Raw genomic sequence first — 19,593 nt, forward strand, 5'->3', positions numbered from 1 at the left:
TACAAATTCTCGTTAGACTTGCCTGTAAAATCTACCTGAAAGTTAACCAACTGTATGAGAACTTCTCTCCGAGTGAAAAGCAACATAAATATCTTTTTATTCAAAGATTTTGTAATTGAACAAAGTAAGTAGTTTTTTTTGTGACGGATAGTCTTTAAATTACAGAGAAAACAAAACCACTTTGTCTTATATAATTTAAGCTAAATCTTAAATTCAAAATTATAAAGTTGCATATTGCGTTTGATATAACTTTATGGCAACTAGCAAAAATGAATCTGACAATTTTATTTTTACATAATGTAATAGTTTCTTGAAACGAGTATACCATCACATATTAGTAGGAAAATCATTTAAAATACAAATCGAATTCGAGAAACGTAGTTAATTACATCAGTCTTGTTCCCACCAGGGTTTTATTTTCGAATGGAACAGTCACTTGGGATTTACTAAGTTAAACGTTTAAGAAAGATTTCCCTATGGGCGAATAAAATTATTGGTACTGAAAACGTAAAATGCTTTAAGAACACATTCAACTACGCCACACTTAAATAAATTAGGATTTTGTCCTCGTTATACAATGTTACAATTCATGTGAAAATACAATCTTTCGTTGACTAGTTAATTGTGTTGTGGTATTCAGGTGCATTAATATAAAGTAGTTAATAGTATTCGTAAACTGCATATTTCGGAAATTCTATATAAAATATTAAAATTAACACAGTCATCAAAGTGAATGCAAATAAACAAAATAAAACAAGTGAAACAAAATCTTTGTTCATTATAAAGACTAAATATTTAATTTACTGGCTTATTTACTGTTTTATATTGTGTTGTAAATTTTGTCAGACCAAGGTCCTTGTGCAGTACTTAACTATTCTTAAATTCAAGAGAGCTAAACACCCAAAGAAAACTAACTTGCACAACTGCTGGTATTATCCTCTTGAAATGTCCATAAACTCACTCAAAGAATCAACACAGAAGATAAATAAGTAGGTATAAGCCTTATAGTTTATTTAGTTAATTATCACCATTAGATTCCATCTAGGAACATAGGGCCGCAATCGCTTGCGGATTCTTCAACAAGTATTTAAGTGAGTAGGTTGTTAGCCCACTGCACCGAGCCGTCCCTAATTTAGCAGTGTAAGACTAGAGGGAAGGTAGTTAGTCATCACCACCCACCGCCAACTCTTGGGCTACTCATGAAAAGGTAAAATTTGTTGATACTAATGTTAATATAGAGGAAAAGTTAAAATTAACTTTGTTTAATTGTTGTTCTCATCTTTTTGTTTTTAGTACAAGCTAATGATATTTAACAATCTTCAGACAAACGCTTTTGAAGTGATAAGAATGGTTGAAAAATGAAAGACACAAATGAAAAGAAAATATGTGATTAATTTACAGTTAAGTTAATACTTCTTATCCTGTGTTTTTTTCTTGGAACAGAATTTAAAGTAACTTTGATGTAGCAAAATCATATTGGATCAAGTTCATAAAATCCAAGCTTGTAAGATACTTAACTTTGATTTAACGAATTGTTTGCCCAATGGAAGATTTCATTGAAGTGCTTAAATCGTATGGTTTCTAATACATTTTTAATAACGTAAAATGCATTGAATATGATTCTCATTAGGCTGTTACTTTTGTAAGTTCATTTGGAGTGTAGGTTACAATTCATTAAAGGCTTAATGCGGACATAAGTCCTTTATCTATTCTTGGGTTCTACAACAAGTAAAATCATCGTGTAATACTGACTGAGAACCCAAATACTTTAAAACTTTGATCTAAATGAAATCCTTATTCTATTTCAGGATTTTCCTTGAACACATGGGTTGTATTCTTAGTACACATACAAGTTAGAAAGGTTGGACCTTGAATTTCATTTGATCATTTATTTTTGTAAAATTTCAACTGGTCAAAAAAAAATCCTGGATTATACGGGTAGCAAAAATCTTAAAATGATCAAATAATCTTCAGAAGACAAAAGGCAGACAACTTTCCACACGTCGTCCTCTACACTTGTGTTTTTACAACAGACAGTTACACTCCATTCAACTAAATATCTGCACAACAAGAATGTCTTTTCAGTTTCTCACTCCCAATATTCACAGTTACCGAAGCTAAAATTTTGTAATGTTTTAAAATAGTATATTTATCAACACACAATAATAAATTTAAAAAATAAAACATCGTTATTTACGTTAATTAAGTTAGAAAACACCTATTCTAAAAATGGTTCATGCCAATACAATGCTATTTGATCTAAGTAACGGGTTTCTTTGCTTCAATATATCGAAGTGGCATATTGTACTTCATTAATCTGTTAGATGAACGTTTTAATGCAAAACTGTATAAATATTGCGATCTATTCACTTTTTGTAACCTTTTCTTTGGTGTTTTCTTAGTCATCATTGCCATGACTCCTCTGTGATGGTTGTCATCGGATATGATGGCTATCCTCTCATCACATACCCTTTTATGGTACTGAAGAAGTTACGTAACCGACAACCAGTAGATGTCTTCTTTCTGGTTCCTCTACACATCATGCTCTAATATATGTTTCTGGCACCGCGTGGTAGTGTACACGACAATCTTTAGGTGCCATCTTAATGGCTTTTTCGTGATGACAACTGTTATGTAATAGCAATCATTTCAGAAATTTCAATTTGACTACTTATTACAACCAAATGCATGTTTTAACAAATATTTTAAAGTGTTGTCTTTAACATTCTCTCCCTAGGAAAAGAGGTACAACTTTTGTTTAGTTGAGTAGCTTTGTTTTTGTTTGAAGTTAAGCAGAAAAGCTACACCATGGGCTATTTGTGCACTGCCCACCACATGTTTCGAAACTCAGTTTCTAGCGTTTGCACATACACTGCTGTGCCACTGGAGGGTTAATTGAGTAAAAAGGGGAAGTCGTGTTTTTTGTTTGTTTTTACAAAAGCCTCTGCAGAAAAAGGTTTTTCTAATAAACGCCCTCTTAAGTGAAGTAGATGAATAATTTATAGACGAAGAAACAATACCGATAATCATTGTATTTCATAAAGTATGACTTAAAGGTACAAATTCATATACACATAATACGTTAATAAAATGTTAGTATCAAAACTGTTTTGCACGTAACGTAAATAAAATTACCTTTCCTGTGCTGAGTTCATATCGAGGAATTGAACCCCGGATTATACTATTGTTAGTACGCAAAGTTATCGCTGACTCAACATGGATATTAAAGTTTGCTGTGATTGCTTTTTTTCATCAACAGTTAAAGAACATGAACTAATGCAGTATATATTTTATTAAATTAGAGCTGTGCCTCCAGTGGCACAGCAGTGTGTCTAGAGATTTAAAACGCTAGAAACCGAGTTTCGATATCCGTTATTGGCAGAGAACATATAGCTATCTGTGTATCTTTAACTACAAACAAAACAGACCTAACATTACTTTCTGTTATTTACTATGTTCGATGAGGTCTCACTGATTTGACAGCGCACTTTTTATTTTTATTTTCTATGCAGCTGAAAGTTGTGAAAAACAATATATTTTTTGTGTTTTGGAACTTTTGCACCTTCTTGTGGATGTTTGAAACTGAATATTAGCTGAAAGAATTGTTGTTTCCAATCCCTGTGCGGTTAAATGGATTCCATAGCTGGTTGTTCTGGTGACCCGGCATGGTTAGATGGTTAAGAGGGTTCGATTCTTAATCTGAGTGTTGGGAATTTGAATCTCCATTTTACCAAATGTTCTTATCTTTTCATCCGTGGATGCGTTATTATGTTACGATCAATTCCACTATTCGTTGGTAAAAAGGTAGCCCCAGTGTTTGCGGTGAATGGTGATAACTGGTCGCCTACCCTCTGGGATTTTACTGCTAAGTTAGGAACGGCTCGTGCAAATGACTTTCGCGTAGCTTTGTGCGAAATTCAAAACAAGCAAACTGACTGTTCCGTGTTACTGAACCTGACCCTCCAGGGTACGAACATATCATACCCTTACACCGAGAGAGAGAGAGTATGTTACTGAACTTGGTGCATACAGTTATATCATAAGGTGTTGACAGGCTAAGCCACATTGTCTTTAACACTGGTCGATCCTCTCCCGTTTGCTTGTGTCCAGTTGTTTTTCTTACTTATCTCGTCTTGTTTCTTATCAATAACAACGAAATGTATTCAGCTGTAGTCTGGAATATATCGTCAATGTTTTCACTGCTTAATTCTAAACATGGCCATTAATGTTTATGTACGTTGTTTTAAACCAAACTACTGTTATGTAGTTTTTGATTTGACTTTAATTGCAAAAAGTATTAATCATTTATCTTGTCGTTGAACTCGTATTAAAAATCTGTGCACAACGTTGGTATGGATTAAGACAGTACAATTAAAAGTTCATGAACATTAACAATTGCTTTAGTATTTATGAAACTATAATGCAAGAATGCATAGAATAGTTACTTTAACATAAATATGGAACCATATAATTGTTAACTGAAGTACAGTTTAAACATGAACATGATCTCACAAGATGCAGAGTGCCTCAGGTGGCAGAGAATTATATTGAATAGCAATATATGTTTTATGTAATATCAAAATAAAAAATGATAAGAAATCAAATCACGTTTTATCTGCCTAATAGTTTTGGTAATATGTTTTCTGACTGATCGCGTATTGAGATCAAAATCGAAAATGGCTATAACGCATGTGAAATCATGGACACTAGAGAGCGCCACTTTTGATCAAGACGTGAAAAATTTGTGAAGCTACAAGTTCAACGGTATATGACGTCAGACATTCAGATCTCACCATAAAGCCAAGGCCATATGGAGGCCAAAAAGGCCTATACTTCAAGACTGCTATTTTCTTGTTTGTCTTATCAATCAAAAGTATTCAAAGTGTTAACGAGTTGTTTTTTTTTAATATAATAAATGTCTCAAAACTGTGAATTGAATTTCTAATTTCTCAAACAGCAATAATCGTTGTGCGCATGCTTGTTTGATCGACTGTCAGTAACGCGGTAAGATTATCATAATAAAATAATTCTGGGTGATTTTATTCTAGCTTTTAACTTCCCCTTCTAAAGTTTAAAGACTATTACAGAATTAGTTAAATATTTCGTTCTGAATATTTTCGCAATATGAATACTTCTGATAAAACAGATTTCTATATTTACACAAAATATAGTTTATATTAGTTCTTTATTTAACTACCACAAAAAACAAAGCTTAAACATGTCGTAACACACCAGTTACAAAACAGTCCATGAAAATATTAAAAGCTATATAAAATTCGATCTGTTTGTCGCCATAATGCAAAACGTTCTTTGTCGTCGCATTCAAAGTCTACTTGTTTTATTCATGAACCGTAAGTTGTTCTTACTACAATTCCAAATTTAGAAATAAAATTTTCTGTAATATTACTGAAAAAAAGGGAAACCTTCTATTTTTACCTTTTGATGAATAAAAGAAATATTTATATAAAACCTTTTGAAAGCCATTAAGTTTTGATACTTAAAAATGTTATTTAAACTATTGTGTTTTTTAACAACTGGATGACCTTACTAAAAATCACAAGTAATAGAAGGCACGGAGTACCGATATCTTGGAAATCCATTCACAACCTCTTGTTCAATAAGTTCAAACGTCTTTCTCTAATTAAATTACACTTTATATATCCATTAAACGGTGGTTGACGCTTGTGTCACTTCGTCGATAACCTAGAAAAATATCAAATGAAAATTTAAATATTTTGAAATTCTGTGTAAGTAAACATAATCTATTTTATTTTATAAGAGACATGAAACTGTTGTAAATATCTAAGTTATTTCCTTACATTAATAATAACTTATTATAATAAAACTTACAATACACATACTTATTCAAGAAATAAGTTGGATATTACGATAAAATAACAATGCATTACGATTTTGGGATGGTGTTAATCATCTGAGATTTAAAATTCTGTAATATTTTATCTATGCATGCACTAAGTACTAAGTATAGAGAGATGTTAAGACATGTATTAAATAGTAAAACCTGAAGCTCTCCCACAAAGTTTTTTAACTCTTCTTCATTTTGGGTTAAAAATTTGTTGAATTTTTTTGCGTCTCCTGAAAACCGTGGATGATGGTTGATCAAAGAAGCAGATGTTAAAAATTCTCGTTTCATGCAGTTGCGATGGGAAGTAACGACTTCTTTTGGGCTTTGATTAACCTGTTGGGAATACTTGAAAACTTTAGGCGTCTCTGTTACGAAAGTTTTACTATATTGAATAAGTACAGGTAAACTATGAGGATTTAATATAAATTCTGAGATATAATGTAGTATATATTATGTATTCAAAGTATATATTATGTATTCAAAGACTTTGTTTTCTCGATTGTGCAAGAACTGAAGAATTTTAGGGTATAAAACTTGTGACGAATTAATGAAACGTGTTGCATTAAAAGAAATGTGAAACATTATTAAGAAACAATCAGTACAACGCATAGTTGAAATTATTTAACTTACAACAGTGGTCAGAGCTGCTACAGATGACTTAACACTTACATCTTGCTGCTTTGCTTTCTCTTGATCCGGTAAGATATTCAACGAGGTTATAAACGTTACTAAATCAGAATTGTTTAAATAAAATAAGTAATAAAGTAAACTCAGCAATTCCAATCAAGCAAAAAAACAAGTATGGATTTTTAAACACAAATCTGTCGTGGAAGAACAGTTGAGATATAGTATTTTACAAGTTTTACTTACAAATGAGTTAATACAGTTCAAGTTTAAGAACACACTGAATAATACAAAGTAACGAAATACGTAAAGCAGAAGAAAAGATAGGGTTTAGCTGATACAACAAAATTAATTAGAATTTCGTTATTATTATTATTATTTTTGTAACAGGATGACAAGTGTAACGTAACATATTGTTGTATCAAGTTGCAATATAAGCCGTAGTAGTATATTTACATAGAAAACTTTTACACTTGAAACTAAAGAGTAGAAGCAAGTCTACTCATCTAAATAAAAGAATAACTGTAGGTATAGAAAGTGTTTTAAGACCTAATGCATACCTCAGTATACGTTAAAGAATGTTTTAATCATGTTTTAAATTATCTAATAATTCGTTTAATAACACTCCCAGTGTGACAAAGTACACATTTCTAAGTCATTCATTCGAAATATACTCCTCTTAATATCGTATAAAAGTTAGTACAATACCCGGAAATATTGTTGATTAATAAGACAAAATTGTTTTGGAAAGTTAATGAAACATTATGTGAAGAAAAATATATATTAACTTGAGTATTTTAATACTGAAGGAACAACAAAAACTGTGTTCTGAAGTTTGTGCTACCAAAACTTAAACAGTGTAGTTAATGTAATATTAAATAATATTTTTCACAAAGATTCCATTGCACTTGGCGAACTATATTAACCACACCGTGTAACGTAATTGAGACATTGCATGATTCTAAGCCGAGAAGGCATTCTAAGAAAATAAGATATAAGGTTGAAATCGTAAACCTTATTTTTCACTCAGTTGGGTTAGTTTAAGAATCTATTGTACTCAATTGATAGATATGCAAAAAAAAACCCTTAAAACCGTAAAAAATAAATGGTGGGCTTGACAGTCTAGTAATCAAAATTCAATATTAACAACAGTATATTCACTAGTTTCCTTAAATAGTGAATCAGGCCAAGAGTGTAATAAGGAATAGCAGATGTAAAAGTTGGAAACAAAACATCTGATTAGGTTTTCTCATCGTACTTAATATTCTAAATTATGCGTACGAACATCGTTAGATTTTCATGTAATTTTTTTCTACATGAATAAATTTGATAATTCCATTAAATAGGGTATTATTATAACATTATGACTCAGTATAAGGATCAGATAAGCTCAAATAGTTAAATTTTGATCATATAGAATTTTGAAGTTTCTAATGACCTTCAACCTCTTATTTCCCAGCTTGCATATCTTATTTCATGATATTATTTACTTATTTAATTACTTGCTTATTAGTATTGAGGTTACAGTTTATGTTAGTTTTACAATCTGAAAGAGTTTTTTTTTTTCAATCCAGTATTCTCTACAATGTCTAAAGGCTTTTCAATTCTGACAGTTTCTATGATACTTTTCGCTGAGATGTTTTAAAAATATAGCACAAGAAACAATGTAGAAACTCTACGTTAATGAATAAAAAACTCTTTTGCAAAGACAATATTTCTGTCGTTAAACTCAACATTTTATTTGTTATTAGAATATAAAAGTTCTTCTCAATTCCACACACTAATAACAAACATTATTACAAATACCAACACTTATTAGACTCATGTAACAAACTTACCAGAGGAATCTTCATGCATTGGAATTATATCAGGATCGCTCGACGCGCCATCTTTAGAGCTAGATTTTTGTGAACTGATGTGAGAAGTTTGCTTTTAAACATACACACAAACACACACAAATTATACTTATAAACAACACCGTAATAGGATGAACTACACCATTTATTTCTAGATATAAGACTAAATTCTTAAACGATAGGCCCGGCATGGCCAAGTGGGTTAAGGCGTTCGACTCGTAATCTGAGGGTCGCGAGTTCGAATCCCGTCGCACCAAACATGCTTGCCCTTTCAGCCGTGGGGACATTATAATCTCACTATTCGTTGGTAAAAGAGTAGCCCAAGAGTTGGCGGTGGGCGATAACGACTAGCGGCCTTTCCTCTAGTCTTACGCTGCTAAATTAGGGACGGCTAGCGCAGATAGCCCTCATGTAGCTTTGCGCGAAATTCAAAACAAACAAACAAACAAATCGAAAAGAAACAGTTGAGATTAAGAAAAACGTTGTTTGTTCTAAAGTAACTTACTGTTAAAAACATGCTGGATAAAAATTAAAAGTGAAAAATATCAGAATCTTCAAACACTTCCTACCGATTTATTCTCTATTACCTCTAATATACTTTCTTTGATAGAACTCCTATCTTTTATATTGTTTTCGCAAATCCACGCCTAAGACGTTCCTTTGTTTTTACTTCGCAGACCTTTTAACTCCGCATCTGATTACAATACATCATAATTACAGGTGGCACCTTTATCTCTATACTGGTTGAACAGAAAAGTTACTGCTCACTTCAATATTTTGAGTGCTGTAACCTCCTTATCCATTAGAGACTGACTAAAAGCTGACCTTTTTCTCACCTCTCTCAACCCCAAACTATGTTCTTTACACATTACTTCGTACAAATTATATGTTACATTTTTAACTGCTATTTTTAAATGAAATAAAATAGAGTAGAAATTACAAAAATTGCTATAAATAATGTGTTGAAATTTCTATTTAAACTTCAGGTTATATTAATTTATGGAGTCAAAAATAACCAACATTAAAGAATAAATGACGAAACACAATCTTCATCTTAAACATTAAATGACGAATTTACAGCGTAACAACAACAACAACAAAACATAAGCCATCTTTAAACTGAAGAGATAAATATAAAATGAATCACTAAAGTGAGACCGATGAACCACTTTCCCAGCGTGAAGAAATTATGTATAATGTTTATAGATGAATCCGAAACTGATTAAAAATATTCTTTACCTGACATAGATAACGGATTTACAGAAAGGAAAAGAGAAATTTGAGCCATACTCATGAGCACTGAATAAGTATACGAAAGTTATGTAGCAGAATATAAGACAGGATGAAACGATTCTTAACTTGAATAAGTACATGATGTTTAGTAACTAAACCAGATGGGAGGAAAATATAAGCTAGCTCAATTTCCCTAATTAGCCAGAAGAACAGAATGAGATATTTCCACATAATTTAACTAAACTATGAACACCTTATTATATAAACTATTAAGAACCATATTCCTGGCTTGAAGAATTGCATAAGAAATTGAAAACGCAACAGACAAAATGATGAATGATCTTAATCATTAGGACTAGATGACATTACAAAGAATCCAAAAGAACAGAAAAATGTTGAGTCATATTCCTAACATTTATTAGGAATACAGTATAAAATAAAAATGAATGAACTATCTTCCTAAATTAAGAACTTTATGAGATATTGAAAATTTAATATAATAAAAGAAAAGCGAGAGACCAGTTTTTTTAAGGTAAGAAATATATTATTTATGAAATCCTCGAAGATGTAATGAATAACATATCTAATCTCTCTTGACTGAATGTGTTTCATTTTATACAGAAAACCAACAGGGTAAGGAAAAATGTGTGATAAATTTTACGTTTTAGTAATTTAGGATTTTTATTACGTCTTCTACATCTGTGTGCCTAAATTAGATTGAATACTTGTGTCTATAAATAGACAGAGCAAAGAATATTGGAATGAAATCATGCAAAAACCATAACCTTCTAAAAGGCACATGGATAAACAGTCTTTACGAAAATAAAATGACGAATCACGTTCTTGACTAGAAAATCTAGATAAGGTACTTACGATAGAAAAATGGTAATACGAGTTCTGAAAACAAAATATGAATGGGGTATTTTCCTTATTGCTTTCGTGCAGTTTAGTTACCTCCAACGGATTATTTTTTAATATATTTATACGTCAGTTTCATTATAAACCTCATTATTTTGGTTATTGAGCCCACAGAAAGTTACAAATCTTTTTTTTTTTTTTTTTTGACGCTGAGTTTGGTAGCAGACAAAATATTAAAGTACTGAACAGAATGCAGTATACAATAAAACACGTTACATCCTGTCTTACTCAATAAAATTCAATACGCAGTAACCCATCGCATTGTATTCTATTCAATAAGATTCAATACGCAGTAAATCGTTGCATCATATGTTACTATATAGAATTCCAATACACTGTAATTAATGAATTATATTTTACTCAATAGGATCCAATAATTAGTAACTAATACATCATATTCTAATCAAAAGGATGAAATATACAGTAATTAATATATCACACTCTACTCAATATAATCCAATACGCAATGAGTGATACATAGTAAATAGTGCATTGTATTTTACACAACAGGATTCAATACTCAGTAACTAATGCATCGTATTCTAATCAGATGGATGAAAAATACGGTAACTAACTAATTCGTCACTCTACTCGTTATGATCCAATACGCAATAGCTAATATATGACATTCTATTAAATAGGACCCAATCCGCTGTAACCTATTCCACCATGCTGTAAATAGTAAGATCTAATACATAGTAACTCAATGCACCATATTCTACTCAAAAGACGAGATATAAAGAACCCAAAGGAACAGAAAATATGTGTCACGTTACTAACGTGACGAGCTGAGAAATATATTTAGATATTAAATATGCAGTAATCCTTTATATCGTAGCCAATCATATTTCCTATAAAACCATACTGAATCACCCTTGTGTACAAAAAAATTACATTTTTACTCTGATTAGGTTTCTAGTTTCAACCTTTCTTTCTGATTTTTACCTAATGAGTCCCAGGACTAAAATTGTAGTAACTGTAGACAGTTCTGAATGTTTTGTAATCATAAAACGTGAAGTAGTGAGAGTGAAGATTATTTATGTGTTGATCACAGCACTAGTATAACTCAAATAAGATTGATGGTAGAACTCGTATGATGATATCCAGACAGAGGATAACTGGAAGAAGTTAATTTCCAAATATTTGTAAATAAACTTTAAGTTTACCTAGTCGTCTATAAAGAGACAGTAATACAGCATTATCCACATTTAATCAATTTATGAAGAATAACGTCACGTAAGGTGTAGTGGAATATCACACAACAAAGGAAAGGCTGTGCTGTTGACTTCTAACGATATGTGCTGTTTTTGGTGTGATGGTGCTAGCTGGTATTTATAAATCAAAAAGCGGAACAATTAAACATGATCTGGGACCTGGACAACAGTATACGTAATATTCAAAAGCAATGACATACTAACGGAATTCATAAAATGCCTTCGATTTCACAGTGTTGTAGAACGACTAGAAAATCAAACACATTAAAAATATCTTATAAAATAACATCTCCAATGAAGGATTGTGGACTCTTTATTAATGGTTTGTACCAACAGCATATATAATCAGTAATAAGTAACTAATCACAAGGGTTAGAAATAAAAAGAGAGAATATTACTTCTGATAATTTGTTTGAGAGTTGAAGGTGGCCTAGAAATTACTGGATAAGTGACTATCAATGGTTGTTACGATGAGGAAAAAGTAGAGATGAACTGCAATCGGAAAAGGTGTAGAGTTCCTAACTGAAGTTGTTTTCACTACACTCCATATTATCCAAATAATGGAAACTTTGCTGTATTGCTAAATATTATGCATAATCAACAAGAAAGAGCCAGCAAATTGGTGATGGCCCTAAATTACAACAGGATTAGCACCGAAGTGGATACTGTTAATCAAATGCTAAAGGGTTACTTATATTAAATGAAAATAAAGAGATGACCAGTTTTCTACGGTCTGTTAGATGCATGCTACTTATGTAGTTTTCTTTTGTGGATTTATCTTGGACTTTGATGAAATTAAAGAAGGCCACATAAGAGCTAGTTAAACAACACAAAAAATGGTAACCAATTACAACAACGTTCAATATAAACTCCAAAATCAGAGACTGAAATTACAAGAATACATGATTATTGGAAGTTCTGCTCTCGAGAAATGGACAAAACAATATATGAACAGATGTAAAAGTGCTAATCCTTTATACGTAAAAGGTATTCCAATATATTATGTAACAGCCGTAATGGGTTTAAGAATATTTATTTTGTTTCCAGTTTACATAGAATTCACTTAATAATTCTTAAATCAAATATTAAAGCTGAATAAAGTTGAACATTATTTGACAGAAAACTAAGATCAGAACACAAAAATCTAAGTTTCTAACAAGTAAAGTAATCTCTCATATTAAAATGTACACTACAATGATATAACAAACGACAGTAAAGCAGAACAAAAAACAACCAAACTCGATAATTCAGAGACTAAAGAATGTGTAATACCAGTACAAGTGACTGTGCTAAATGAATGAGTAAAGTTTATTTTTAGTGTTCAACTACTAATTGTGTTTATATTTAAATCAACGTTTGACGATATGAAGTTTATTTGTTCTTTTTTTAATTGTACTGGTTTCCTAGTGGTACAGCAGTATTTCTGTGGACTTGCAGGTTTCTACACCAGTGGTGGGCAGATCAAAGATAGGCCATTGTGTAGTGTGCACTTAATTACAAACAAGTAAACTTTACTATACTGTAGCAAACGAATTAGCACATCATGCAACTAAAACTTAATGAAGTTATTTTATGGCTCGAAGATGAGTCAATAAACGTTCGACATAATTTTACTGACGGATCCTTCATTACATACTCTTTTGTGTTATTTACTGAATCACTTCAAAACTTAAATCACATTAAAGTAACTTTGTTTTAAAACACTAATAACTTAGTGTAAGACTTAACTCTCTCGACGAGAGATAATTCTAAAAATAATTTGGTGAAATCAGAGGCGTAGACAGAAATACATAATGGTGAGTGCTACTATTAGATGAAACATAAAATGAATGGATAGTGGAGCTGAAAAAATAGTGTGATAATTACTGAAATGATACGTTTTAATGTAGCTGAGGTTGTTTTTCTATATTTCAAATATAAGTAGGCACTATAAGTCTACTTGATTTTAACCTTAAAACATTATAAATACATTTACTACAACATCTCACCCTATGATGTACTTCATTTCAAAATATAAAATAATAAATTTATCCAATCTCCACAAATTCGAAACGATTACTTTATTCAAATTACAACCTCTTGTTAAACATTAAACTGAATTTTATATCGATGTTGCAAATTAAAATGCCAAATTAATGAAATAACAATGTATTAAACTTACAGTTGTTTGGGGAAAGGTTTTGTATGATTAAAAATTTACTTGTTTTTATATAGGATAAAACTACCCTTTCATATTATTCCACAAACATAACAGAATTAGTCTTCACATCTATAGTATAAATGCTACTTCTCTTTCACATATTAATTAAAACACTGAGTTTAATTAATGTTTTTTTCCCTTAATGGCTTTTGTGACCAACGTACAACTTTTGTACACTTTAATATTATGCCCGAATGTTGGTTCGTTAAAACTTATCCAGAATGTATTTACATATCCACGTTGTACAAAAGAATTTTAAATTAACGATTAAGGTCTTTATATTTTTGGTTTATGTATTACAATCTGAAATACTCGTTAAATGACAAGGAATGTTTAAGCCTAATTAAAACAGTGTAAGTTTGACAGCAATTATATATTTCAAAGTGTTAAAATATCTTGAACATGAACTTTATCTTAAAAGTTTAACAAGACTTCTCGATAAACAACATTTACAGTTTGCTTTAAAATCTACAAACAAATAAAGGTTTTAAGATAATCCCACCCTTGAACATCCTACATCTCACTGATCATGAGAAAATCATGGTTGTTTGAGAAACAATCCAGCAACTTTCATACTTCAATTTTGAATCCCTTTAGAATACTGAACATTATATAAAGCATCAATTGTCATGATTGTCTGAAGTTGACTCAATATGCTTGGAGTTATTAACCAATAGGACTTACAAAATAGAAATAGGATTAAGTTCACTTTTAATCCCTCAAGACATTCCCAATAAAATTCACAGTGTTTACATACAAATAGTAATTAAGATTGGCCCAATAGGCTTGGAAACGTTAGGGTGCAAACAAACGTCTATTTTGTTGTCGTCACTATGTATAGATAGTAACAATGCATCTATGCGTTGACCAAAATTGTAAAGGTAGATAATAATAGTTTGTCTTTTAATATAAAAGTGTCAAATATATGAAAATTAAATGATTGTAAGATTCAGACAGAATAGATTTGAATTTCGGGTAAAGCTACACGAGGGCTATCTGCGCTAGCCGTCCCTAATTTAGCACTGTCAGACGAGAGAGAAGGCAGCTAATCATCACCGCCCAACCCTTGGGCTACTCTTTTACCAACGAATAGTGGGACTGACTCTAACACTATAACTGTCCCATAGCTGAAAGGGCGAGCATGTTTGGCGTAACGGGACTTCGAACCCGCGACCCTCAGATTACGAGTCGAGCTCTGTAACCATCTGGCCATGGCGGAACAACAGAATAGATATTTGACTTGGTTTTAAATTTAAAAAGTTATTATATGTTCAAATTATTGTAATATTTTGAAATATATCATTGTTATTAAACGTACATTGTTTTAATTATGTTTAAATATACCTCGTCATTTAACGGGTTGGGGCCTGCATGGTCAGGTGGGTGGGGCGCTCGACTCGTAATCTGAAGGTCGCGGGTTCGATAATTTTGTATACTTTTTGTACATGGTTATTGTATTAGAAACAGATACTGTAGTTCTTTGATGTAGCGCTTTTTGTGAAAAAAATATAAATGTTTGAATTTATCATGAGTTAGCTACATTATGATATAATGTACAAAAACAACTCATGTTGATATATAATTTTACTATTATGTTTGTGTTTAATATCATACATTTTTGATATTCTTAGCATCATTCGATTATTATAGATTATCGAACAAGCATCTGATTCAGAACGTTACGTCATTCTGACATATTCAGTGTCGGCTGCGAGGCGTACATTACGCAAATTGCTGTCAATCTCCTACATATGATTAAAGCTCAAAGGTCAGATAAATCTGCGTCAAGCCTGTGTATATGGTGTCAGTGTTTCATGTATCGATCACTTATTTTATCAACGTTTAGAGAGACTACGTACTAAGGATCTTTTCCTACTGCGATGGAACATACAGTTAATCTTACCATTTATTGTTATTACTTTCTATCTGATTAATTTGTAATAACTGTGTATGTATATTTATTATTTATCTGTACGAATGGAGTCATCTTTCATTACTAATAGAGAAATGAAATATTAAGAGACAGGCTTTTTTTACAACTCAGAGCTGACTACTTTAACCTCTGAGCTGTAAACAGTTCTGAGGAGTCAATCATTGTGATTCCAATGAGGGTGACGAACTTGAACATTTTTCTGCTATTCGGTCTTTACACAGACAAATACAAACAATATAACCTAATCTTGAACACGCTACCACTCGTCATCTATAATGAAGGCATTCGGGCAAAATATTCAACACATTCTGAAAGAAACAACAGCCCGTTTGTATAATCACCACAAGGTTAGAGCTTTTGTCTTTTTCTAATTATTTGAATAAGCTGACCGTTTTTTGTCTTTAGAATAAGGACTTTTTTTCAGCATATATTGTTTTACGTAACATTGAAAAAGTGAACTACAACAAAAATGACTTACCGCTTGACGTCCCTTTCTTGATTGAAGCAACAACCTTAGAATTATTTGTTAAAAGCGTATTAAAAATATCAAATTTTCTGTAACACAACAAACTCCAACAGCCATCATACGGCTGATATGAAAAGTTGTTTGTTGACCTATAACAATTTTATACTTTGACCCGCAGAACACAGGGCTCAGCATGGTCAAGCGCGTTAAGGCGTGCGACTCGTAATCTGAAGGCCGCGGGTTCGCATCCCCATCGCGCCAAACATGCTTGCCCTCCCAGCCGTGGGTGCGTTATAATGTGACGGTTAATCCCACTATTCGTTGGTAAAAGAGTAGCCCAAGAGTTGGCGGTGGGTGATGATGACTAGCTGCCTTCCCTCTAGTCTTACACTGCTAAATTAGGGACGGCTAGCACAGATAGCCCTCGAGTAGCTTTGTGCGAAATTCCAAAACAAACAAACAAACAAACAAACCGTAGGACACTTTGCGGCAAATGACCGCCTACTAATTAATCATGTGAAACACTGGATGTTGAAATCGAGTAACGTAAAGTACCCTTAAGTCCATTACTTCTTCCTACAAGATCACTTTGCACAATGTATAGGATGCATATACATATTCAGTTCTTAAAGTTTATATCGAACTATGGTGAGGTAATAATAAAAACTGTTATAAATACATTTTGTGATATGGAAGATTTTTGTTTATTTGAAACAGCGTCCACCTGCACATATTTTTTTTTAAAGTTAATAACTTGAACAAAGGCCACGTACCTTAGGTTGTTACATACAAGAGAGGTTTCTACGGGGTAAGTTTGTACCACTGGGATTGTCATAAGGAATTTGCACGCTTACATAAATATCATTGTTTCACTTATTATGCGTCACTCTATCAATTATGAAAAAGATCAAATGACAGTTTAAACTATTTGTAAGAGATTCTGTAAATAAGCAGGCTGCTATAATAGAAATAAATCCAAGACAAAAACAACCATTGTCACCATGTAGCAATGTACATCAAGTACCAAAGTCAGAGATGGAAAAGTACGTTTCCCACTGAGTCAGATGTAGAGAAATTAAGTTTGCAGCCTGTTAAGCCTATGTTATAGCCCAAAAAAATCATTCAAATTTTCCTCAAACTCGAGGTGTCAAAGATTCCTTTCGGAAATATAAGTTTTGAAATCGACTAGGAGACAGGAACATCAGAAGTTATTCACTGTGTGGTTCGTGATTTTAACGGCAATGACGCTTTTGAAGGTATGAAGTATTTGACGGCTATAATAGCTACACTCTTCTGAGATATCTCTTCTATATCTCTTCACAGGAGATATACAGTAATGACCCAGAATATGGGCTTTACAGGCACTTTGTTTCAGAAGTAGTTTATTTATCCGTATACTAAACCACAGATCATCGTTAATGGAAAGGAGGAAAATGACTTTAATGGAGGTGAAATGTTTCAAGACTGTGACAGTTTTGATTTTATTCCTATAACTAAAGTTATACTCTTTATAAAGCATATTTAGCTGATTTACTGTGTAGCAATTTGATTTTAAAATACTGCAGATATTTCTATTGTGTTATATTGTGTTAATATGGCAATATTAACCTCTATAATAAACTATACACAAGTGTGCAACATGCGTAAAATGAACGTAAACACTGTGATTTGAATGTTATAATAGACTTGAAGTAACATGTTCAATGTTGCTTAAAATAATTGTCATGTCAAAAAAGAATGTAACTGACCTATATGTGATTAGTATCAGTTTGTGTGAAAGGAAGTAACAGTACTTCCTGTTTGTAGGTAACTTTTAAGCAGTTTAAGTATTTTATATCAAAATGGTTCCACTGGAAAAGTACAAAGCTCTGTGAATTTTAAATGTGTGGTGTGAGTTTATTGCGTCTTGCCACAAAGGATCATATAGATCAGCTATTTCAATGATGTGGTAAAGATCTGGCATTTTGCACTTACAAGTACATCTACAGAAAATCGAAGTACTTTATACGGAAGTTGTGACGTTCTATCGGATGCTATCTTTTTGTTTTACCAAAACATAACATGGTAAGGGTTGCTATGTTTAATATTTTAATGAAACATTTGTTCAACAAGTGTATAGTCGTGGAAAAGTATATTTTGTTTGGATATATGGTATTTAAGAAATCGCCTCAATGACTATCCCATTAGGTATCTGCTTTTTACCATATTATTATTATTATCTTAATGGCCCGGCATGGCTCGACGCGTAATCTGAGGGTCGTGGGTTTGAATCTACGTCACACCAAACATGCTCGCCCGTTCAGCCGTGGGGGCGTTATAATGTGACGGTCAATCTCACTATTCGTTGGCGGTGTTTGGTGATGACTAGCTGCCTTACCTCTTACTCTGCTAAATTAGAGAAGGCTAGCGCAGACAGCCCTCGTGTACCTTTGCGCGAAATTCAAAAAACAAACAAAACAAACACAATGTATTTTGCTTAATCAGTTCTTTTTATATAATAGAAAAATGCGTATTTGAAAAGTTTACACACCTGATTGGATTTGTTTTACAGCATTTCATTTGTTTAGAAAACCGTTTAATAGCTTGCGGGTAAAATCAGTTTAGTAGGACTTAAGGATTAAAGTAGGACTTCATAATTCATGATAAACTGAATAACAGGCATGTTTCCTACTTTTGTTAGAACTTCTGTATTACTTTTGTTTTATATGATTCAGACAACAAATGTCCAGGATTTTATCATTTTAGGTATATCATGAAATGAATAACTTTGTTTCATGACTACCTAGTTAAATTAATCTAAAGATAGTTCTACGAATGCCTTGGGGCATTATAATGTGACAGTCACATCCACTATTTGTTGGTAAAAAGAGTAGCCCAAGAGTTGGAGGTGGGCGGTGTTGACTAGCTGCCTTTCTTCTAGTCTTACACTGCTAAATCAGGGACAGCTACCGCAGATAGCCCTTGTGTAGCTTTGCGCGAAATACAAAACAAGCAACACCCTCTAGTGGTTTGCTCGTGAACCACATAAGACACCAGACCTGACTGTTGCTGCCACTACATACAGATGTTTTCTTCGCCCTCGCCCTGTTGACACACCATAGAACTATTCTTTTTCTTGCAGAACAATCCGTCCTCTGGTACCACCCGTGGAACTATGGCTTCACAGGTCACGTGACCTTTCGATCTCGGATCATGGACAATACTTCCACCGCTGTTGCTCTTTTGAGCATTAAACTTCGTAACTTATTGTTTACGCGCGTTTTAATGTTTTGTCAAATTTTTT

At 32.3% G+C, this 19,593-nt stretch overlaps 1 protein-coding gene across 3 annotated transcripts in view; it reads right to left on the minus strand.

Moving 5' to 3' along the window:
- Positions 1-5,188: 5,188 nt before the first annotated feature.
- The window catches only part of LOC143239403 (protein turtle-like), a 666,407-nt gene continuing 652,002 nt past the window's right edge, over positions 5,189-19,593 (minus strand). The window contains exons 8-11 of one of the 3 annotated variants that reach the window (XM_076480428.1): positions 8,329-8,387; positions 6,536-6,594; positions 6,023-6,199; positions 5,189-5,703 (exon numbers count right to left, since the gene is read on the minus strand). In XM_076480428.1, the coding sequence (XP_076336543.1) occupies positions 5,665-5,703; positions 6,023-6,199; positions 6,536-6,594; positions 8,329-8,387 (334 nt within the window). In that variant the 3' untranslated portion in view covers positions 5,189-5,664. Of the gene's footprint in view, positions 5,704-6,022; positions 6,200-6,496; positions 6,595-8,328; positions 8,403-19,593 lie in introns of all 3 variants that reach the window. The other 2 variants (XM_076480425.1, XM_076480424.1) reach the window with 2 other exon arrangements.

The sequence above is a fragment of the Tachypleus tridentatus genome, chromosome 13, assembly GCF_004210375.1.
Source record: "Tachypleus tridentatus isolate NWPU-2018 chromosome 13, ASM421037v1, whole genome shotgun sequence".
In the NCBI taxonomy this organism is placed as follows: Eukaryota; Metazoa; Arthropoda; class Merostomata; order Xiphosura; family Limulidae; genus Tachypleus; species Tachypleus tridentatus.